The sequence below is a fragment of the Tinamus guttatus genome, unplaced genomic scaffold (genome assembly GCF_059628265.1).
Source record: "Tinamus guttatus ecotype Peru unplaced genomic scaffold, ASM5962826v1 Tinamus_guttatus_pri_ptg000274l, whole genome shotgun sequence".
In the NCBI taxonomy this organism is placed as follows: domain Eukaryota; kingdom Metazoa; phylum Chordata; class Aves; order Tinamiformes; family Tinamidae; genus Tinamus; species Tinamus guttatus.
In genome coordinates, this window is record NW_028288808.1 from 527,930 (window position 1) to 551,549 (window position 23,620).

The window sequence follows — 23,620 nt, forward strand, 5'->3', positions numbered from 1 at the left end:
AAATGGATGATGTCAGCAGTGTCGTGTCCTGGGTGGTTAGGTAACAAGAAATAATTCAAAACATCAGCTGGGGATTCATGTTCCTTTTTGTAGTCCCAGAGTTGGACTCTGCTTCTTCTCTTTCCCACTGCTGCTTGTTGCTGCTGGCCAGAAGGCCAAGAGAGCAAGGAAGACTTTCAAACGAACCCTGTGCCACGAACTGTTGCACACTCACAAGCAGCAGGACTTGGGGGCAGTTGTGTCTCGTGCCTCCATGGGCTGTGGTTATTGTCGGAGGCAATAACAGGCCGTTTGCTGACCAGCATTACATAAATCTGCACAATTTTGGAGTCTAGATGTAGAGATGCTACCAGATTTCCAGGGCAAAGGATTTTGGAAGCTCTTAGCATTGTCCAGTGTCTTTTTTTCATTAACTTCATTGTGAATAGAGCACAGTGCTGGGCAGAATCATAAATCATAGTCCCACTGTACTTGCTGTTAGGGGGGGGTTTACACCTCATCTTTTCAATGCAGCAGCAGGCACGGTGCTTTGCACAGAGGGATTGATATCCCTTCCTGAGCTCTGCATAAACCCTGGGAGAGGGAAACCCTTTTTCCTGAAGTCATGTTGAAGTCAGAGGGACATGGCACCAGAAATAATCAGTTAGAGCTAAGACTTACACTGATATCATCATCCTCATAGGTATTCGGAGCTCCACTGGAGCTGGCCCTGGGCAACCTGACCCAAGCTGCCTCTGCTCTGAGAAGGGATTGGACCAGGGACCCCCAGAGGTCCCTTCCAGGCTAAATTCTGTGTTACTTCAAAAAAAGAAACAAAACTCTTCCTGAGGTGGAGGTGCCTCTTCAGTGCTTTCCCTGTAAGCAAGTTATTTAAAACCTGAAGTTTTGCTCCAGGGTTTCCAGCTTGGCATTGTGCTGAGCTGTTCAGCTTCCTCAGAACCCAGTAAAAGAGTTTTTTGTGACACTCAGAAACTGTGATTTAAGAGAAATATCACTTGTAAGACTTACTTAAAAGGCCATTTGTTGTATTACATTAATAAAAGTCTCATAAATACAGTTTAATTGGAGCTCTGTTTCAACAAAGGCTGGTTATGTAAAACCTCTGTTTAACATGAAATGTCCCTTCAAGTTCTAACTTTAATAAAACTTGTGCTGCCAGGCAGCAAAAGGATTACATTAATATCCTTAAAGCATGTTTCTTTCAGAGCTAGTTTGGCCAAAATGTTCTTCAACTTCAGATATGAAATACTGGACCACAGAGCTTGTGTTAAATTGTCTTGAATTACTTTGGGGATTTTAAATTCCCACCCCAAATCCATATTTTGCCTTGTGCAATTGACATTGATATTTTAAAATGTCATTATTTGTGTCCAAGTGAGATAGGACAATAAGATGTTATTTGCCTCAGACTATTTATTTTTAATTCTAATTCATTTTTACTAGCATTTCTGTTGCTGGAAATTGAACCTATTTGTCACTGTATTGCTGGGTGGTAGAGCAACCTGGGAAATGAACTGTGGGCTGAAAACGGATCCACCAAGAGTTTGCAAAATATCTAATGACTCTGGAGCGTTCTGGACGTCCGTGTGGAGATGTGCACCATTCCTAGTTGCTTCTGAAAGATTGTGCCCTTGTTTCAACGTATGATGCTCAAGTATTTTCTTAATTAAGTATCCAACTGTAGTGACCAGGTTCATATGAATGATTGGATGAGAAGTTTGAGTAATTTACTACAAGAGGACAGAGCGGGGGCTTGATTGGGCAGCCCCTGAAAGCAGGGAGAGCACAGCCCTGGGGACACTTTCTGCCAGTGTTTGAGGGAGGAGGGAGACTCTGTCCTTCCCTGTCCCCTCCTCTGGTTCCCATTCCCCGCCTTTTCCTAGTGTTGAATGATTTTGTATTGACCTCAAGTGCTCAATGTGATCCAAGTTGTGGGCATATTGCATTCAGAGACTGCCGTGACCCACCCAGGACGGATACTCCTACTGTAGCAGAAACAGGGTGTCGCTGGTCAAAGCCTAAATAGTATTATTTCTGTCTGAGCTGGGTTTCTTTATTTGTGCCAAAACCCACTTACATTTTTGGCAAGGCATGCCACTGAAATTGGATAAATAAACCTGTTTTGTGAATATGCAGAAATCCATTTGCCCCCCCACCTCCATTTTTATTTCTTTTTTTTTTTTTAACTCTGGGCTTAAGGAACATTTCATTTTTTCCCATTGCGAGCCTCTCTTGCCTTGCTGGAGGATCCATGTGCAGTTACCTCTAGCCGTACAAGCATAATAAGGAAGAGTGATAACAATGCTGTAACTTTAAAAACACTGTTGGGGTCAAAAGTTCTCCTGGAAACCCTGGGAGAGCTTTTCAGAGGAGACGCTGGCATTGAAAAGGCGCAGGAAACCTAACTCGCCCATTAGCAGGGGGTTGGACTAGATGATCCCTAGAGGTCCCTTCCAACCTTAAGGATTCTATGATTCTATGATTAGCAACGCACAGAGCACGAGGAGCGACCCTCGTTGCTTGGAGGGCTCCAGAGTCCGTCTCCATTAGGGCACTGCAGCCTCGAAAGAGGCTGCTGATGCGTGGATGTCTTTTCAGAGACAACTGATGTCTAGAAAGCGAAAAAGACCCTTCGCTGTCGTCAATCTGCTTTGCGCTGAAATGTCATGTGGAGGGAGAATGAGGAGTGTGGTGTGAGGCTTGGATGTGGCCGGCCCTGCTCTTGAGAATGGGCAAAACGTCTCCTTTCCTCTTCCCGGCAAGGGCTGGCAGCATTTGCAATTCCTGCCTCTTCCTTCCTGTTGGTCTTCTGGGGTGTTGAGCCCCTGAAAGGACAGGCAAGAGCAGGGTCCAGCCTCAGCTTAGCATGGCTCAGAGCTGCTGGTCAGCTGTCAGTGCTGCATTTCTTGGAAGTCTGACCCTCCGCTGCCTTTGTGAGATACAGTCTTGTGCAGCATGTCGTGGGTCTGCACCTCTGCAGTGCCCTTCACTCACGCTTCAGCCAAACTGACACAGTAGGTCCTGCAGCAAATGCAGAAGACTGGCCAAATACAAGGTTTAAAAGTAAATACAGTGAGAAATTAGGACAGGAGAAAATGATAAAATGTTCAGGGGCCAAATCTTGCTTGCTCAGTGTGACTGTTCCTCTTATGTGTTAGCAGCCTTGTTATTTCCAGAGGCCTTGTTGTGTGAAAAGAAACTTCTTCAAACCTCTGGGTTTGCCCTGGGGCTGCTCACTACTTGCTGAGGGCAGGTGATGCTGCTGGGGGAGCAGGCAAGGCCCTGGGCACGGTAAGGGAATTTCTGTGCTCTGTATGAGTTCAGGGAGGGGGAGGAGTGATGGAAGGCAGCTCGGGGACAGTGAAACCATTACCCTTTTCAGCAGGTTCTGAAATTCTTGTGCTGTCATGCAGACGCTAATGAAGATACGTTTGCAGGGTCAGGAGAAGGTTTCCTAGCGTCAGTCGCACGCCTGCCTGTTCCTGGCTTCCCGCTGCCCTGGACCGCTTTCTGCTGCTGCTGGGTTAAAGACAGGCCCAGGGGAAATTGTTTCATCCAGAGACTGATTATCAGCAGGGTTCCTTGTAGATATGATGCAGGCTACAGGCAATGAAATATCTCCTGTTGCTTTGGCTGGTGGATGATAACCTTCTTGACTTGACCATAAATATCAGCATAGACAATGCCCAGAGTGATAATTCTTGCTCTTCCATGTAATGCATTTGAAAGCCAAGTCAGCAGAGTAATAGAAACACACTTTATCTCCACTACAGGTTCTGTATGTTCTTTGTTTTTCTGAATGAGAGTTTTTCCCATAAAGCAACGGATATACAGGACAGCCCATCTCTCCTTCGGCTGTTTGGATAATTGCCCAGGTTTGGAGGAGATGAACTGCCTTTAACGAACTAAAAATAACCCCCTCGTGGCACTGGAACAAGAGAGATGCTGTCACAGCCATTCAGTTCACATACATTAGCAGAAAGATGATAAAGGCTCTAGGATATGAGAGCTAGCATGGATGTCGTCTCATCACATCTGCGTTTATCTGCAGATTCTTGAGCATGTGCACGGTCCAGTCCTCGTTGAGTTCAGCTCAGATGTATTCTAGATTTACTGTGCTTGAATAAAGGCAGCCAATTTAATGTGTAGGCTTCAGATATGAATGGCACTTAATGCTTATGGATTCCATATCCTCTCGTGTACTTTAGATGAACGAACTGGTTTGAGAACTGAAATCCAGAGCTTTCCACCAGCTGTGTCCTGGGAACGCTCGCCGCAGCCGCGGGTGAACTTCAGTGCTAGGGAGGTCTCGTTCCACCCTCAGGAGAGCTGTTTATTTTGGGGATTGCCTGTTGCCGCCTTTGTCCCTCACCCCACAGAAAAAGGTGGCAATTAAAAAAGATCAGAAGCAGCTTGTGGTTTGTCATGATGTATGGGCTCTGGATTTGTGCTAAGCCATGAGCATTTATTAAAGAAAACAGCTGAAGAGCCAGAGCGGCTCTCATACAACTTGAACTCCATGTTCGTCTCCTCTGCCTAGGAGGGCAAATCTTCTGGCAACGCTGTGCAGCACACAGAGACATCTCGTGGCCTCTGAACATACTGCATGCGAACATGGTTTGGTTTGGTGGGGTGGAAATAAAGTATTAAAAAACATATGTATAGCAGCGGTCTCTGTGAACCATTTCAGAAATATGTGAATTTTATTTTCTTCATCTCAGATGCTGTTTGTAGTTAAAATCATGGCAAATTGCAGAAGTGTCATCTGGCCCCAAAACATTGTGAATTAATGGCCGGGAGGATCTTACTGTCTGCAAGGAGTCATGGCTGTCTGTGATGTCTCTTCTTGGACAACTTTTCTATTATTCTTAGCAACCACTTGAAAATTAGAAACTTAAACCTACTTTACTTAACTGTGACCCTGACCAATGGCATTGTACCAGTGAGTCTTTGAAAGCAGCTCAGTTGAAGGCTGTTGACACTGAGACTTGGAGGCTGCAGCAGCACGGGGGCCCTGGTCTGTGTGCTGCATTCCTGGTCCCAGGCTCGTGAAAGTTTTGGGGCACGGGAGGCTCCCCTGTGCAAAACAAACTGAGCACGAGGTAAGAGGAGAGTATTTGCTTGGTCCTGCAGCGTTTGCAGTGTGTTTGCTGAGCGTGTGCAAGTGGCGGGTGCTGCTGCCTTAGTGTTGGTAAGTGCTGGGTTACATTTCACGTAATGCAGGTTTGTGTGTGCTTAGTTTGCACACTTGGGAGAGAACAATTAAAGATAATTGGAATTCTGCATCTATTAGAGCTGCCCGTAATGCTCTTTCTAGCGACTACTGCATTACAGTGAAAACTTAGGCCTTCTTTGAATGTTGTAAGCATTTGGTAGAGGGATAGCCCAGGCTTTCTTCAAGAGGTGGCTTTAAAGGCTTTTGTTTTATTTATTTAGCATTTCCACCTATTCAGCAAACAGGGCAGCTCCCCTTCTGAAACCTTTATCTGACTTCCTGATCTCCTTGCTTGCACTTGAGCAGAGAGGTTTCCAGCCCTCACTTTATAAGGAGTGAATGGGGGCCTGGGTTCACATCCCCTTCCCGGGACAGGAGGAAGCACTGGCAGGGCCACCGTGTTCCCAGGGCTGCAGCCCAGCAAGTCCAGCTCCATCTGAGGCCCCCCAGATCCCTGAGCTGGAGGTTCCTCTAGCTGAGGCACCAAGCAAGTTTTTCCTGCTTTTCTCCAGCTCCCTTTGGATCTCGGCGCTGGTGTCGTGACCGCGTGGAGTGGCGATGCCCTGCAAGGAAGGGAGTCATGCAGCTTGCTCTGGGGTTAATGGGCTCTGGGCTGGCTCAGCCTTGGCTTGGACCAAGGACATGCTCTCCTCGGGCTGTGATCCGGGCATGGAGAGGTGCTGCGTTTCAGCAGGGTGCATCACGTAGCTGCCTTCAGGCTCATCCCCGTCTCCCCGCAGCTTTGCATGCACAGTAAAACCAGAGCAGTAAACTGCAGAAAGCTCAGCGCCTCTCCTGATTAAAAAAACTGCTTTGTTTTGCGGTGTTAACGCCACTAAATTACATGACTGTGCTTTGTAATTTATCAGGGGGGAGGATGAGAGGGGCGGATTCAATTAAATAGGAAAAGAACTAATTTAGAAGTGGAGGTATTTTGCTTTCCGTGCAAGGTAAGAGAGCCTGTGGAGTTCCCTGTCCGCGAGTTGCATTTAAGGCTTAAAGCATGCTGCGTCTCTGAAAGCAGTAAATAATTACTGGAACAACTGAAATGAATTCCATGAATTACTGGAATAACTGAAATTGTAACCTATCTTCAAAGAAATCCCCCAAACTTTGGGAAAATTGAAAACCTTTAAGGCATCAGCTGGTCTCAAGAAACTAGAAAGACTTTCTGTGGGGAGCAGATTAATCCAGATTTGGGTAAGGGCGTCTTGTACCTCCTCTATAGGGGCTGATACCAACTGTCATGAAGCCAGTGTCAGGGTAGAGAGGGGTCGTTGGGTGTATCCTGCCCGGTGGATGTAGCCATGCCGGCGCTCTGGTCATGGAATATGAACACGGCTAAGGAAAGGCCTTCATGGTCGTGGCAGGACCAAGGAAGCCAAGATCCATCCCCTGAGCTCATATACCGTTGCTGTGTGCCGGGGCATGGCCAATCCTCTCTGAACATGTTGCTTTGGGAGGAGGGCGGGAACTGGTAGTGAGTCTGAGCCTTTGCTCATGCCAGTACGAGTGAGTCTGGCGAGGCTCACACGGCTTGGGCTAACTCTATTCTCATTCTCATCACTTGCTGCCTACCAATTTCACCTCCCAAATATCAAGTTAAACTTGTCTATCTTTTGCCAGCGCTCCTCACCAAAGACATGTAGCAGGCTCCACCTCGGCGAGCCGGATGGGCTCGCTGCTGGGAAAGACAGCGACTTAGGAGCTCAGAAAGAGCAGCAGCAAAGCAGTTTGCTTATTAAATTGTATCATCCCGTGTGTGCTGCCTTGTTTTTGCAAAGCAGCGAGGACTGCCAAGCTGTTTGTGGTTAAACAAAGCAGCCTCTCCATGATCCTGCTCCTCATCTTGCGTCATTAGGGGCCCAGTCACCCTAAGGAAGCCCCTTCCAGCCAAGAAAGGGCTCTGGGGGCAGTTGTTCATCCTGGTGTCATGCCAGGGCTGTGTGCTCCTGATAGCACCGTTTCCTTTGAAATCAATAGAGATGTCAGCATCACTTGGTCCTGGAGTTACTTAATGAACTGTCAGAATGGTCTCTATTTTTAGTCTGCCCTCAAAACTACTGTGTGCATTAAAACTCGCCTTGTCCTTAACGATGAAATGGCAGGATTGAGCAGGATTTATTAGCTTGGTTTAACGAGAGGCATTCAAAACTGAAATAATAAGCTCTGTTTCCTTGAAAGCAAGGAAAATTAAAGTGGCATGGTTACAGTCCTGGCAGCTGCCTTGAGACGGTAAAGTGATACCTTCACGTGTGGCCAGAAGGATAAGGTGGAGCTGCGTTTTCTTCTTGTCTAAGTTACGACAGCGCAGCCAGTGTTGGAGCCAAAGATTACACACACACGACTGCTGGGAGCTCTTGAAAGCTTTGTGGATTGGGTTTCTGAGCGTTTTCGGAGAAGGATAAAACCCTTGGTGGTTTATTAGACAAGCTCAACAACTTAAATAAGATCTACTTCATGGGGACTAGAATGTCTTCCCCTCAATGTTTAAAATCCATGTCAGGAAAATATTTTTGCTAAAATAAGGAATAAACAGAGCCATAGGTAATTTAGATGTTTTTACTTCTTACTGGAGTCTGAAGCCAAGCTGGATAAAATGTAATTTCAGGAAGCCACTAAGAATGGCTTGAGGCTGTGCTCAGTGCTTGCACCCGCGTGCCCCTTTCCGGCCATCCGTGCCCTTGGGTGTTTCCTGGCTGGAGGCTGGCAGCCTCCAGGCTTGCACAGCAGTGACGTAAAGAAACAGGTTGCGTTTTATTAATGGAGGTGGCAGTTCCCCCTTATTCTTCCTCCTGCCTGACCGTGTTGAAATTTGTGTAATTGCAGACACATCTCTACTTGCTTCTGTTGCATAGTTTAACTAACTGCAAGAACTATCGAAGCCTAAACAAAATCCCGTGTAGTAGGAACCTGGGATGTACCAAGTGGTTGGCTCTTGAGCCCTGGCTCAATGTGGGAAGAGGGTGGATTAGAGTGTGTGTATGTCTGTGCGTAGACTGCTGCTGAGCAGCCCGAGTTTCTTCCCACCACTCTGAGCTGTGGGGAGCCATGTGGGGCGCTTCTTGTCCACGTGCAGCGTGGAAACGAAGCAGCTCTGTTGTCTGCGCTGCCTGCACTCCGGTGGCGGATTGGTGAGACTGGGTCCATCTCAGTCTGTCGGGAGAGGTGTGGGAGGACCCCAGGAGATGCTCTGGGCCTCCTGGTCCCTGCTCAGGAGGATCTGAGGGAAGGGTCTCTGCTCTGTCCCCATGGCCACGCTGTGGCTGTCGAGAGGTCTGAAGGAAGGGGCCTGCTGAGAGCGGGCGGGCAGTGGGCTCGGCACTTCCAGCTGCAGCTTTCTGGCTCGGGGAGAAGGTCAGGGAGGAGGAAGCAGCTGAAGTGGATGCAAGATAGGAGAGACGTGAGGTATCAGGGAATGTGGTGGAAGTTAAAGAGAGTAACTGGAAAGAGGGTCAGCTCATAAGGAAGAGCAAAGATTAAGTGATAGGATTACCTACATAAACAAAGTGTGCTTTTCCATTAAATGTGCGGATCGGTTTTACCTGGACATGATCTTTGGCTCCGCGGGGCAGCTGACTTGCTAAATAAGGGCTGCTGTACAGCCTGGTACACACGTCCTGCCTGCAGAGCGGAGACAAAGCTGACTGCTACACGTAGGCCGCCCTGATGGGCTTTCTTCCTCTGTGCTTCAAATATCCATCCCCCCAGAATTAGCGCTGCCTCTGGATGCCTGGTTGCTTCTCACTCCTCTAAAATCACCGGCTATGTGATTTTTGTGTGGAAAGAATCCCTCATGAGGATAGACGAATGGTAAGCAGTGGTTTTATTAGACTAATAGTTATTTTGGTCTTCAGAGGAATCACGTTATGTGGAACTGTGTTGCAGAGTGGTTGGTACTAGCTGTGGAGGTCAATGCTGCGCCTTGAAAAATCAACAAATAATAGCTAGAGTGTGAGACTTCAAAAATGATACACAGCAATTAATGTTGAAGAGAGAGGAGTAAAAAGCCAAAACTGAAGAGCAGTTTCTATTCTAGATCCCTGTTATCCGCCATTGTTATCTTTTTCTGAATTGTTTACCCTTTGAATCAAAATCATAAGATCTAGACTCTGCAAAAGATTAGTTTTGGTTTTCTTGTTTTGGGGAGAAGAGGGATTGTGGGATGGGAGGCAGGTACTGTTCAGAAGCAGCATTGCTGTTTTCAATCTTGAAAACTGGCAATAGAATTTATTTTTTAGCTATACAAGGTGCATTAGGTGGCTTTTGCTTTTTCTTTTTTTTTTAATGGACTTATAGCTAGTTTGTGTGAAAGACTAGAAGTGTACTATGGCCAGTAAGTAGCTGGTGTTGGAAATATGCTCTGTCCTTGTCATAAGCTCTCTAAAATTGTGCAGAGAATGTGTTAGATGTTGGGGAGAAAGCATGGTGTGAGGGCATGAAGAAGGAGCACCTCGAGGATCACTATGTGGTGGTTTGTGTAAGAGTCTCGTACCACTGCATCTTAATAATGGAGGTATAAAAGAAGAGAAAGAAATCATGCTCTTCCACACAGCCTGTATGTTGTGAAGAGTCCTTGCGTGTTTTGTGAAGTAAACCTTGAGCAGCTCAGCACCCTGCAGAGAGACCAGCGTGGAAAGGATGCGTGTGACCATGCTGCTGGAGGTGGCAGGGCTGTAGATTGTCACCTTATATTGTCACCTGCACCTGGGCAAATGCCAGTAGCCTTTGACACTCACCTTGTACTTGTCAGCGCAAGGCAGCAGGCAGGGGATGAGCAGGTTCCTCCTGCCTCCATGCCGTTTACTCAGGGCAACTCGGGTTGAGGTTCTCTGTGTAAATTTAAGATGAGCGTTTCCGGACTTTTGGCTGCTTCGCTGTGTAACCCTCAACACCTTCTACTGAATTAGCTTTTTATCCACAACATTCATTGCTATTCAGCTGTGGAAGCTAGCAATAACATAACACTTTTCTTTAAGTGGTCGTATCTATAAAGATGTTGTTGTGATGTCTCTGGAAGTTTGTTGAGCTGAACAAATGACAGTAAAAGCTACACTAACATTTTGTGGAAATGCGTGGAGAAGCTCCTGAGTGAGCTGGTTTGGGTACTGGAGGCACTTTGGGGGCATTATATGGTGCCTGCAGAGGATCGCTGTCTAGGAATGCACTTAGGAAAAAATATTTAGTAGCGTTCAAAGGCACCCCTGAAAGTTACTTACTAAAATACGTGCTGGCTTAATGCATTGACATGCTTTGGAAAATGGTGATATGCAGTGGAATTTTTTATCCCTTATTTTATTAAAAATAAAAATAATTCCATCAACTTCTCTGATTTGCAAGTAAATCAGGTTCGGTCTTTGTTTTGTTTTGTTTTAGGTCATGGAAACAGAGAAGTCTCAAGATCCAGCTTGTGCAGAAGTGTCCAAAGGAAACAACCAGAGTCCAACTCTGGGAAGTGGCATATTGAAATACAGAAGTCGATCCCAAGGTAAAGCAGCATTGATAAAAGATAGGAGCAATAGAATTTTTACGTGGTATATTTCCTTTAGCTCTCTGAAAGTGAGGTAGGTTTTCTTTCCTTTGGACATCATACTAGTTTAATTGGCAAAAAAAAAATCTAGCTGTAGAATGTTTGCATTCAGCTTCCTGAGCTGAACTATTATATTGACAGAAAGATTTTGGAAGCTTCTTTTTCTTTCTTTGTTTTTAAGGGGAGGGGTGCTGTCTTTCAAAACGCCATCCCCAAAATACCCATTTATGGCAGATACTCCCCACATTTTCTACTGTGTTGCCTTGTGCCTGACTTGTCAACACTAAGACCACATGCAGAACTCAATCCCTTTCTCATCTCTAAGGAGTCTTAGAGACTCCCTCCCTGCTGCATTCACCTTGCTTTCCATTTCACTCAGCTGGGGGCTCAGCCTGCCTTGACTCACCACATCTTCGAACAAGGACAGCAGAGGCTGCCATCTGAACCCTGTGCTCCTCCAGGGCAGCCAGCTCTGCTCCGGGAGGCACATGGATGGGGAAGGCTTAATGTGAGTCCCTGGCAGGTTTGGGAGTAAAAGACATGCCAGGAGGCTGGGTCTTGCCAAAATAGTTGACCGGGGTGTGTTTGACCGCAGCTCCCTGCAGGCCTAGGAGATGAAAGTTCTAAAACCAGAGGTAATTTTGGACTCCAAAGTAGGGTGCGGATTGGGAGCTGCACTCTTGGAGATGGGCACAAATTCCAGCTATGGGAGCAGTCGCAAAATCATTGGTGCTTGGGGAAAACAAGCCACTGCCCCCAGCTCTGCGTCCGCTCAGCATTTCCCTTGCGCCAGCACTGGTGGTTACGCAGCCTCCTGGTGAGGAGCAGGTGGCCTCAAGCAGGTCTGGAGCTCGTGGGGTAACTTTGCAGCGGGTGCGTGGCCTGTGCATTGCCCATTCCGTCCCGTGTAAGGACAGGGTAATGGAGAGGGAAGGGAAAGCAAAGCTGCCCCCTTCAGTGGCAGCTGCAATTTAACTTGGTTTAAAGTGATCTTTAAATACAACTTGTGTGAATTTTGTCTGCATCTCAGGTTTTCATCTGTAAAGTATGGGTTGACGGCCCTTCCCTGTGTGACAGGGAAATTGCAGGGATAAACGTGTGAGAACTGCTGTGAACGGAGGTCATGTAGGTACCTCGAAGAAATGAGAATTGGAGGAGCCCCATCGTGAGGAACGGGAAACTTGGGGACTAATTACAGGATGTCCTTCAAGACAAATAACTGTTTCTAACGTGAATTCTGTTTTTATGTTCTTCTCCTCTTCAAGACACTAAGATAGTTGCCAGAAGGAAAGAAAATAACATTTATTTGGCACATTTTTCCTTTCTCCATTCCAGAAGAAAATTCCCTCAGATTGACACAATACCTCTAGAAACATATTCAGCTATAGTGTCATGCCTTTTAATTTTAAATAAATGAAATTTAAGAGCTTAGTGCAGTGGCAAGTGCCACTGGGTGAGAACAGCTGAATTTCCTTTCTGTCCCAGTGCTACTGGCTCAATTGTCTTTTTACCACCACAAGTGACAGTGCTGGAGATTTCAGCCTCACTGAATGGTCTTATAAAACCTGGGGCAGCAGGAAAAGTTTTTGTTTGAAGATGATCAAATCTAGCTTGTAGCTGCCCAGTGGCATGGCACATGGTACTGCGTGAGTTGGGATTTGCAGGTGGTTATTGCATGCTGCTGTGAGGCTAGCCTAGTCCTGAGAGAGCTGTCAGACGTGACATTGCTGTGTTTTCTCCTAGGTGCTGGATGCCGGTTAGAATCTGTGGGAGAAGATGATGAGCTAACAGTGGAAAACGGTGAACCGAATTATGAAATAGCAGTGAAATATTCCCGGGGAGGGAGAAAGCACTCTCTCCCCCAGCAGCTGGAATCAGCAGGAGCCAGGCAGGTGGGTAAGAAGCCAGCTCTGAACAGCTTGGTTCCTTCATGAGCTTGTGCTTGGTCCTTTAAGATCTGTCTGAGAGGTGGCTGTAATGAAATGTGGCTGCACATGCACATCGTGGAGATCAAAACCAAATTTTGACACCAAAATGGGTTATGTTGGGAACAGATGGAGAAGCTCTTTGCTGTGGGGATAGTGAAGACGGTACTTCTGCTATGGACAGGCCCAAAGCCTGATATCTATGGGATGTAGGTCTAGAGATGTGAGCACAGAAAAGCCTTGCTTCTCTTTATTTTAATCACATGATGATGTCAGCATTTTTAGTAGATAAGGACTTCACTATATCATGAGGCTACCCTCAATCTTTTTAATTTAAATTAGAACTAGTACTCTTCAAAATGCTCTTACTGTGTGAAATGTGGGAAAATTATGGCAAAATTCTCTTTGACTGTACTGAGCAGGGATTTTATCCCCTAAATGCTTATTTGAATATATCATATATTTCTTTTTCCTCCTGTCTGTATGATTCCTTCCCTCCTCCCTGACACACACAATTTTCCCAGCATGATGTCCCAGTGTCTGTTGCAGGTAATCAGAGTAACTTTCCGCATTTGCTCGTTTTTCTCAGGAATACCACATTGTGAAGAAGTCTACCCGCTCCTTCAGTGCTGCCCAGGTGGAATCTCCATGGAGACTGACCCAGCCGTCCATTATTTCTAACATTGTCCTCATGAAAGGGCAAGGCAAGGTGAGTGCTTCTGCATGTGGCCAGTTCCTCGCATGTGCCAAGAGCTGGTACTTAAGAGCCTGAGGCATCTCCAGCTCCCATGACTTCCAGCACCTGACTTATTAAAGTAAGGCGTGCCTGATTGTGGCTCTCAAAGGTGGCCAATAGTAATAACAATACATTCTGTCTTCAAAAGTGAACGCCAGAGTTATGCCTGCAAAGTATGGGTGAAGCAATGTTTGTGTCACGCGCCTGGGGTGGGGTGGCTTTGAGTCTCATTTGCTGTGTCTGGTCACTGCTGAGCTACCACGTACTAAAAACAGGCCTATAAATATGCATGACTACACAGAATTGGTGGTGCTCCAGAACTGCTGTTTGTATGCACATTTCTGCACAAGCATGTTTTATATACATTAAAAAACACAACACACCACAACATACACAGTAAATTAAATCCAAGGATAGGTTCCCGTTTGGTTGTTTTTCTGAGAGCCCTGAATTCTCTGGGTCACGGAGTCTTCTCACTCCTTCCCCCTCCCATACTAATGTGCTTGCACGTTCACTAGATGCCAGCTGGATGAACACTGAGAGAACAAAACTGGATTTCCACAGGCTAATTCATATGAGTATGGGAACTCTTGCTTTTATATGCTAAAAATATATGTGTTTTTTTCTTGAAATATGGTTTTAAAGTAATCAAATGAATGTATTTTGGACTAAAATGCCTTATTTTGATTTTCTAGACTGAGTACAGAATGATTTTTTTTTGTTGTTGTGCATTCACTAGAGAGTTAGAAATAAGGGTTGCTCTGGTAGACTGGCACACTATAGCTCTCCTTGATTGGGACTTTCAGGTCTTTCATGACATTTTCAAGCAAGTGTTTCTCAATTTTTGTTTTCACTTATTTTTTGAACCTGCTTTTCTTATGAGAACTGCCTTTTTCTCCCCACGTGGTAAGCTGCCTCTGCCTGCCTTTTTGCAGTTGACTCTAGGGCATCATGAAGCCATTGGTAGCGTGCAAACAGCAGTGGCTGTGAGCCACCTCCAAGAGCTGCCGTTTTGGGTACCTTTCACCCTGCTCTGGGCAATCACTCCTCTTAGGATAATCCTGTAGCAGTGTTTGCTCTGTGGTCTGTATGCAGACCTGGACTTGAAGAGTTTTTCCATGGAATCCCTGGTTTTAGATGGCTTGGAGCCAAGGGTGAAACCTTGGGGTTTGGGTTTTTTGTTTTTTTCCCTCTTTGGGTAGATGGGGCCCTTTTCCAGCAAGGAGTTGCAGGACCTCTCCATGAGGATGCAGCAGTGTGGAAACCGCTCTGCCTTCCAGAGCATTTCTCCTGGAGCCACATGAGAACCGCGTCAGAGCAGCCAGGGTCCTGGGCTCTCCAGCGTTTGCTCCATGGTTGATTATTGCACCATAAAACCTGGTTTGAGTTATTTTCGTTGCAAGGTGGAGCTGTGATCCCTCCTACCCGGAAATCAGTAACAGCTTATCAAATTACTAAAGGCTCATAACAATCCATAATAAACAGTTGTCTGCCTTGTATTTCAAGGAAAACAAGGGACGCCATGTGTGTCTGTGTGTCGTACCGGGTTGTAAACACGGTGTTAGCGCCTGTTCTGCCAGCTCCCCCCACCCAGCACTGCCTGAGGCTCTAATAACAACCATTGCTTCAGATCACTGAAGCACAGCGGTTTCTCACTTCCCTTGTCCATCCGGCTGGTGACTTTGCTCTTTAGTATGTAAGATATGCAGGCAGGGGTGACAAGAGGAGAAATGTAGAGGAATGGATTAAGGAAGAAATTTGGCTGGGAAATAACTCTGTGGAAGGGGGAGAGGTTTGGTTCTGCTCCTTCATTCCCTGATGAGCTTCTCGAGATGGTCCCCCAGCCAGCCAGGGCAGTACATGGACAAGAACTAACAGATGGAGCCCTGGGGAATACAATGATCGAGATTGATTTAAATACAACGTGGTACATGTCTCCAAAATAATTAAAAATGTACATGTGCATGTCAACCCCCACCACATCAGCCCTTATAGCTACATTCCTGACATTACAGCACTGACCTTATGTCATGTTCTTAAGCTTTTCTTTTTCCTGAGGAAATGCAGGGTCTATGACAGCAGAGTTAATCCTGGATATAGATCTCAGGGTTGGGAATCCACTGTCTGTCAATTTAGGGACAACACATAATAGTTTTTAAAAGTGTATTTGAACAAGATAAAATCACTGATCCAATGCTCTGCAAAAATAACTTAAGATATCACTCGTTGCCTCATTTTAGTTTAACATGCCTCCTGCTACTTTTTAGGCTGTGGAGGGGAAGTAAATCAGGAGATGCAATCAGCAGATGAGATTTCAGTGTGGTTCCCAGGAAGCTATTACATTTTCCTCTTTCTTTTGTCCTGGTACGTTACCAGACAGTCTTTCTCAGACAGGTGATAATGGAATAAGTTGTCATCTCTTTCTCTTTTTCTGCAGGGACTTGGTTTCAGCATTGTGGGAGGTCAGGATTCTGCTCGCGGACGCATGGGGATTTTTGTGAAGACTATATTCCCCAGTGGAGCAGCTGCTGCGGATGGGAGACTTAAAGAAGGTATAGTAGAGAGAAGTCAAATGCATATGAAGGACCCCAGTAGAATACTGTTTCAGTCCAGCAGAAGAAATCGAGTACTGCTTTAGTTAGGCACCTGGCTCTCTCCAGGAGACTGTGGAGGATATAACACACCCTGATAGTCTGTCCTGGGGAAGGCTGATCATAGCAGTCAACTTGATTGTGCTGCATTTTCAGAAGGGAAAGGTACAGCATGAAGCTTTTTTACCTTCAGTGAACTTTATTTGACCAAGCCCTAAGTTCCACTTCTTCAGTTAGGGTGGGACATTGGTAGCAGTGAAACATTTCTGTCCAGCCAGCATCTGGCCTAGAAATGCTTGTCCAGGAAGGGGTTATGCAGAAGGACGTGCTTGGAAGAGCCTCGTCTGGACCTCTGTGATCTCTGAGCCTCTTTGCAGCCTGTCTTAGAGGTTTGCAGGATGATTTAGACGTGTAAAACAAGTAAAGGTCACAACCAGACAAAGCAAAGGGGAAGGATAGAATTGTCATAAGATAACACAGCTGTTTAAAGAAGCAGGTATAGCCTGATTTTTTTATTTATTTATGCTGCTTTTCTGGTCTTTAACTCTGAGCTGGATATATTGGCTCCTCTGTGTATGTTGGGACACTGATCTGAGTGCTCCTATGCCGGGCAGACTCTTACATGCTTAAAAGTTCAAAGTGGTCATGAATGCAGAGGAGTGATTTACAGCTCTTCTGCAGGAGCTGGGTTACTTCTCTTTCACAATAAGCTGCTCCTGTGTTACTTCTCTCCTTCTCATATCATCATTTCCCTCTTTACATCTCATCATGTTTGTTGCATTTGAGGCTGGTTTTGGTGTCAACTCACAAACTTCCTGCCAGAGAGAGGCAGGGTCCCTTGAGCATAGGTTGTGCACTGTCGTGGGAAGCCAACAAGTAGCAGCTGTCCCACAAACCCACCAAGTCCTCACAGAATATTAGGATATTCAGAGCTCACATATTCTTTTTTTTTTTTTTTTCCACTGGGACTAAGTAAGGAGAGGAGAGGAGGGGAAGACTTGGCTGATGACATTGCTCTATCTAATTGTGCACAGATGTAAGCATATATAAAACTGCAGAAAGCAGATCTGGATCCTGCTCAATTTCTCCTCCTTTTAATAAAACACTAAGATAGATCAACACAGCTGGGTGTAAGTGGCAAGACCCAGAGCCTGGAAGCCTGAAACAGGTGGGCAGACATGTGATGGTCTTGTGGCTTGTTCACTAGGGTGAGGAGAGCTATTGCAGCCTGCAGGCCAGTTGATTTTCCTGCTGCACATGCTCAGTAAGTGGAGCAGGTTTGTTTTTTGATGTTCCGTGGTGTCTCACTTTAATCTGTATTTCTGTTGTTGATGCTCACCAAAGAAAGGGAGTTATGTGGGTCCCCTTGGACCTTATGTTATGAGCATCTCTATTTCAGGCTGCAGTTAAAATCTGGAGTGTTTCCAATTTGTTATTATAAGAGCGCTCGGGATCCCTGTAGAAGAACAGGCTTTACTCTACTATCTATTATGCATCTATGCATCACTCTATTAAGTTGTAAAGGGATTAGGACAAGTAAAAATAAACTGAAAATAGTAAAAGGCTTTTTATTGAGCAGTAAATTAGAGTCCATTTGGTAGCAGGTTGCTTTATTTATGAGAAGTTTTGCTACATCTCTATACTTCGTATATTGCTGAGTTCATTTTTGTATCTGATTTCCAGGGGATGAAATACTAGAAGTTAATGGAGAATCTTTGCAAGGACTGACCCACCAGGAAGCCATTCAGAGGTTTAAGGTAACAACCACAGATGCAGTGAGAGAAACATCCATGCTCCATTCAGTGCCATTCAGCACCTTCAGTTTTGTTCTTTTGCTGTTAGAATTTATTTTACTGGTAATGTTGGCGCCTGGCATTGCCTGATTGTGTGATTTTTCTAACATCTCTCTAGCAACTCAAGAAAGGAGTGGTGACCCTCACTGTGCGCACGAGGCTGCGCAGCCCCAGTCTCACGCCCTGTGTGACTCCCACCTTGCTGAGCCGCTCCAGCTCTCCTAGCTCCAGCGCCAGCGGAGGCACCCCTGTCCCCGGCTCCGACGACACAGACGGCTCCTCCTGCAGTCGCAAAGGCCCTGGCCCCAAGGATCGGGTCGTCATGGATGTGACGCTGAACAAAGGTGAAGGTTCATTGAACTGCCCTCTGAGAATGCAGCTGTTAAGGGAGTTTCTGAGAATATGCTAATGGTTGTGATGCCCAGGGCACTTACTTATCCATGTCGTTTTGGTCTTGGAGAGCACTCAGTGAACCACAGGATCGTAAAAAAAAAAAAAAAAAAAATCTGTAATGCAAAGCCCTTTGAAGAGGTCCCCCTTTTATGTTTTGCTGCTTCCAGAGTCAGGAGGAAGCTCCTCCTTATTCACAGCAGAGTCCATGCTGCTGAAAGGGCTGGCTGCAAGGTGCCAGTGCAAATATGACTTAGCCTCTCTACAGCCTAAATGACTCATGTCCTGCCGGTAAAGGGCAGCCCTGAAGGCAGCTAACCCACACAGGGCATTCAGGAGGAGCTATCTGAACTCCTTCATGAGGGCTTCTCTCATTAACAGTAATAGTCGTCATGGCTAACCTTGGAGTGTGCACTATATGTAGTGGGATGGGTGTATGTATCTTAAAGACTTGACTGATGACTTCAAAAGGTGGACTAGAAATTTTAACAAAAAAGATCAGAAATCCAGTAATTCCTATTTTGGGTACCCTGCCTTTCAGGAAGGCAGAAGCGAAAATGCACAGGGGAAATGATTAAACCTCAGATGACATTCCCTTTCTTCAGATCTCATTGCTGAAGGATGCCAAGTGAATTTAACAAAATAGAATGTAAAAGATGGTGGTGTCTTCTCACGTTTTCTGAAATAATTTTAAAAACAACATCTTTATTTTATTTCTCTCCTATTCCTTTGTATCTCAGTCCTGATTAAGCCTTCTGTGACATTTCTAGTTCCAAGCAGCTCCCGAGGTACTCTGAAAATTTGCCATGAGTAGAATTAGTCCTCTCAACGACGGACCTCAGAAAAGAGTCAAGATCAGATATTTTCAATTCTGATTGCCACTCTGGGTCTTGACTTCCTGCATGCCTGCACCTGAGGCCAGCACTGAAACAATATGTGATTCTTGGTGTCAGATGTGATGTGGGAACACAAACACGTGTGTGTCCGGTGTGATTACAATCTGCAGGGACTCAACAGTACTTTTCTCTGTACTTTTTGTTTTTCACAGAGCCAGGGGTTGGGCTAGGCATTGGCGCCTGTTGTCTCACACTGGAAAATAGTTCTCCAGGGATATACATTCACAGCTTGGCCCCAGGATCAGTGGCTAAAATGGATGGCAGATTAAGGTTAGTTAAAGCAAAATCGCGCTGGAGTAGTTTTACAGTAAAATGGATTGAGATTTTGTTTTCACCAATCAGTTGGTGTAGCAAGGAGGGGACTATAAGTGTTCACTAGAAATAAAATATTTAAATAAAGACATCCCTAAGTGGCATTTAATACCAAAAAGACATTCCTCTGTGTCTTGGAAGCAGCATGATCATTAAGATTTTTTGTTGTTGTTCTCTACATAGAAAATTGAGCCTAATAGCACCCTTCAAGAAGGGGGGATAGACAGAAATGCAACTTCATCAATTTTTATCAGAGCTGCAGCCAGAGACCCCAGATTGGCAGGATGTTTGCAGAGCTCTCTTAAAAGCTGAAACTCTTAAAAAGAGGTGGGGGCATTTTCTTCCAGTACACTGTGCCCATGGCTGCAGCAGAACTTTCCTGCCCTGCCTGTCTGCAAGAAGCATGGCAGGTCAGCCTGTCCGTCCTGTGCACTCCGCTGGGAACCTGCAATGGCTGTAAGGAATTGTAAGAGAAAGAGGAAGTGCTACCAGGATTCGCTTGTGCTTTACACTGCTTTAAGTGACAGAGAGTTATTTTCTGTTCCTTTCCTGATGTCCTCATTTTTTAAAACCCCCTGGAGGAAATTCTCCAAGACCTTCCACTTTTCTGCATCCCTGCATAAATGCTTGGGGAGGCTTGGAGAGAGGAGGGCTGCATTCAGGGCAGCGAAGCCATGGGATCCGCCTCGAGCTGGGGCCCTGCACCAGCCTCCCTTCCCATGCGCTCACTGGCAGAGAGGCAGAGCTCTCCATCCCCTGCTCGTGCAATGGCCCTCAATTGCTAGGGAAACTGCAATAGGGCAAGGTGAGTTTTGGACAGGGGAACAAGCTGATTTTATGGCTGTGTCCCTGCCCAAACTCTTCTAAGTTGCTACCAAACAGGAACATCCGGAGGAGACAGTACTTTAATACCGACTTGCTTTCTTGTAGGCTCTTTTGGAAGAGCTTGCATTGCTGGCTGTATATAACAGCTGTGTCGTTTATTAGGTTAAATGATTGATTATATCCAGGCATGCTTCCCAGTTTTCTAGCTTGCTTCTTTGAGACATTGCTCCTGTTGTCTCACCAGTAGTTTATGGTTTGGTAGGCCAAAACGAAGAGAATGGTTTTGATTTGGAAAGGCTTATTAATCAGATACAAGCTTTGTGAAACCAGGAAGGTTTGAACCCAGCTCCTCTGTATCTGAGCTCCCCCTTTCAATCCTATGCTTGTCTAAGTGATTCCGTTTTCATAGTTTCTAATAGGAAGGATGGGCAAAGCAGTGCCATGGGTGCACAGCAGTTCATCACCCTTTGGTATCTGCCTGTACGAGAATATGGCAGCTGAAACGCTGCCACGTGTAATTGCCATTTTGCCTTTGGCGTGAGGACTTATTTTGATTTCATTTGCATTGTCAGAGCTAATCCAGCATAAATCAGCATCAGTGGATTGTTTGAAAATGTATTTTTAAAGTAAATGTCTTAGTAATTACAGGGAATGCTTTAATGATATCCCTGTTTGATAATCTTTTCTTTTGAATAGTTCCAGATGTCTGGAACCAATGATCAAGACTTAAAAAATTGGAAAAATAAAGCAAACCAATTTATCCTTCCCTCTCAGATGAGTTTTTTTTTTCTCTAAATGTGTTCTGTACTTTAATCTGAAGTAAATGGAAGCTTATCTCACCCAATGTTTTTTCTAGAGTCGTTTTGTAAATTCATATCTAAATCGTGAACTTCTTATTAGTGTCTGTGTTAAGTTGTTCAGCATAATGGCAAGGAACAGCCCATCCAAGTCTTTTTTCTCTTTTCCTGTGCTCAACAAGTATCAGGATACAGAACTGGAATTGAAGTTTACTTTCACCCTTGTCCGAACGCAGCCATATTTTCCTGTTGACTTACTAGGGTTTGTAGCACTGACAGTAAGTGCAGAAAGGAACCCTGGACCTCTCTCCTTCAGTTCAACAGGCCTCAAACTGTCCCTGACACTGGGAGCAAGAGCACCACTGGTGACTTTGCAAGCCAGATCCTCTCCAGATATGTGTATCCTTGAAGAAACTTGGCTAGCAGTCAAGAGCACGAGTGTTTCTGGATAAGGCAGTGTGTGTGGTTGACTGGCTCTGTCTCTGTCTGCAGCCGAGGGGATCAGATCCTGGAGGCGGACTCGGTGAGTCTGCGGCACGCGGCGCTGAGCGAAGCCTACGCCATCCTGAGCGAGTGTGGCCCGGGACCCGTCAGCCTGATCATTAGTCGGCATCCTAACCCGAAGGTGAGGAGAAATCATGTTCTGGTACCTGTCTGGGGCTTTCATCTCATCTCATAGTCTGCAACTTGCTGTCCGAAAAGCAGCAAGTGAAGAATTTTAGAGTTTTCTCTCTACGACACAAAAAGTCAGGCTCAAGGATTGCAGTGATGCTTTCCAGTTTACCAGTTGTAGCAATGTTATAGCTTCCTTGTTGCTTTTCATTTAGTAACTCGATGACCAAATGCATTTTTCCTGGAACTGCTTGGGTGAAGTGTTCCCGTCATTCTTCATGCTCGGGCCAAGCGGCAATGCAAATACTGCGTATGGCCTCTTCCCCCTTAAATCTGTGTTGTAGTTAGTCTGTGTTTCGGTAGAATATAATTTGGGCCAGATACAAACATCAACAGATTGAACTGATCAACTGCAGTAAAGTAGTACGAATATTGTTTTTAAAAAAGTAAAATCTGGAATGTATTGCTACTGAGAAATCCATACAAGGGCAATTTAAAAATAAGAAATAAGCCTGTGTTTACAAAGTGAGTTGATTATTTTCAAGTATTTTTTTAATGGTGATAGAAGATCAAACCCATTTAACCAATCTGTAGGGAATAATAACTTCTTTTATTTCAATATTTCAAAGAATTTCATGCATGTACAAAGTCTTCCTGTTTAAAAAGGAATAAAGCTGTAAAAATATTTGCATTTGGGAGTCCAGAGAGCTCTGACTTTTGAACTCCTGACTACAAATAGAGGCCTTTAGAAGAAACCAGAGTTCTAGATGTGCGTTTATTTTATAATTAATTGTGTATTTTATGCTAAGTCAAATATACAACATTAGGCAAATTGTTGCCTGCTGCCCAGACTTTGCTATCATTGCTACAAAGTTTTGTGATGCAAAAAAAAAAGAGGCCCTGGCTCTGTTGGTTGAAGGCCTGAGCATGGAAGGGGTAAGAGTTGGGTTTATAGCCAATGTAGTTGCTTGCCCTGGTAAATCATACATAGGGGGCAGGATTTGGATGGGGAGACCACCAAAATGTGGGGGAGGAATGGGCTGCACCTCCATCCTCACGATCATGCTGCTGTCTGCCCCGTGCCTCATTTGGTGCTCAGGACAACATGTGCACCGAGGCTGGTGCGGAGGTCCCGGAGCACACACTGCAGAATGTGCTTGATTCCAGTCCTTGGAGGAGACGTGGAGTGCCCCAGAAGCCGGGAGCCATGGTGTTTCCTGTAAGGTCATGCCACAAGCGGAAAGCAGAGAGAGGTTTCTACAGATTTCTGTGTCGTTTTAGACATTTTTATACTTAATCTCCCATTTCATGACACAAAAGGTCCACGGTACGTTCTGGTGCTGAATATATTCAATTAGGTATTTTCATGTGCTTCCAAGAGAAATACCACAAAATTTTCTTTCTTCTTGTTACTCTGAGTGAATGTGACGTTTAAAGTATGCTGAAACTGCTGAGTTTGCTTAGGAATCTTTCAAATCTGCATGGTGCAGAAAGATTCAGGTTTCTCATCTCTCTATACTGAATTTTAATTAATGTAAAGCAATGTATATTGAAATTACTTTAGACAGAATTACCTTGCTTTTTGTTTTTAAATACACACTCCTGCAGACTGGATGTTTCTCTTCTGAAATTGTGTGGAGTTTTCTAGTAGTAAGGATTAAGTAAGGGCATTGCAGTAATTCAGGACGTAATTAACAAATTGCAAGTATTGTAGACCAATATTTATTCTTAACTCGGAGAAAACATTAACTATAGACTGCTGATTTAGTTTGCTTAAGCGAGGAGAAATGAAAATTAAAAAGGCAGCTAATATCTCAGGAAGTCTGGCTTCCTTCCGGTAGGTCCTTTAAGTGCTGAAAGTCTTCTGTTGCTGACGTAGGCTTGTACAAAGCAGCCTTTATCTATTTTAATATAATATTTTGCAATAAATCAATGTACAGTGTTTAATCGAGTTAAAAGTGTGCCATAATGGCTTCATTTGATTTCTTCAAGCCTGGT

General features: G+C 45.1%; 1 protein-coding gene across 4 annotated transcripts in view; it reads left to right on the top strand.

The window, feature by feature from the left end:
• Positions 1 to 23,620, top strand: part of PDZD2 (PDZ domain containing 2) — a 134,018-nt gene that overhangs the window by 89,842 nt on the left and 20,556 nt on the right. For all 4 annotated transcript variants that reach the window (XM_010218896.2, XM_088527288.1, XM_088527289.1 and 1 more), the window contains 8 exons: positions 10,592 to 10,703; positions 12,489 to 12,637; positions 13,260 to 13,379; positions 15,844 to 15,958; positions 17,681 to 17,754; positions 17,909 to 18,134; positions 19,229 to 19,346; positions 21,503 to 21,635. In XM_010218896.2, coding sequence (XP_010217198.2) covers positions 10,592 to 10,703; positions 12,489 to 12,637; positions 13,260 to 13,379; positions 15,844 to 15,958; positions 17,681 to 17,754; positions 17,909 to 18,134; positions 19,229 to 19,346; positions 21,503 to 21,635 — 1,047 coding nt within the window. The remainder of the gene's footprint in view (positions 1 to 10,591; positions 10,704 to 12,488; positions 12,638 to 13,259; positions 13,380 to 15,843; positions 15,959 to 17,680; positions 17,755 to 17,908; positions 18,135 to 19,228; positions 19,347 to 21,502; positions 21,636 to 23,620) is intronic.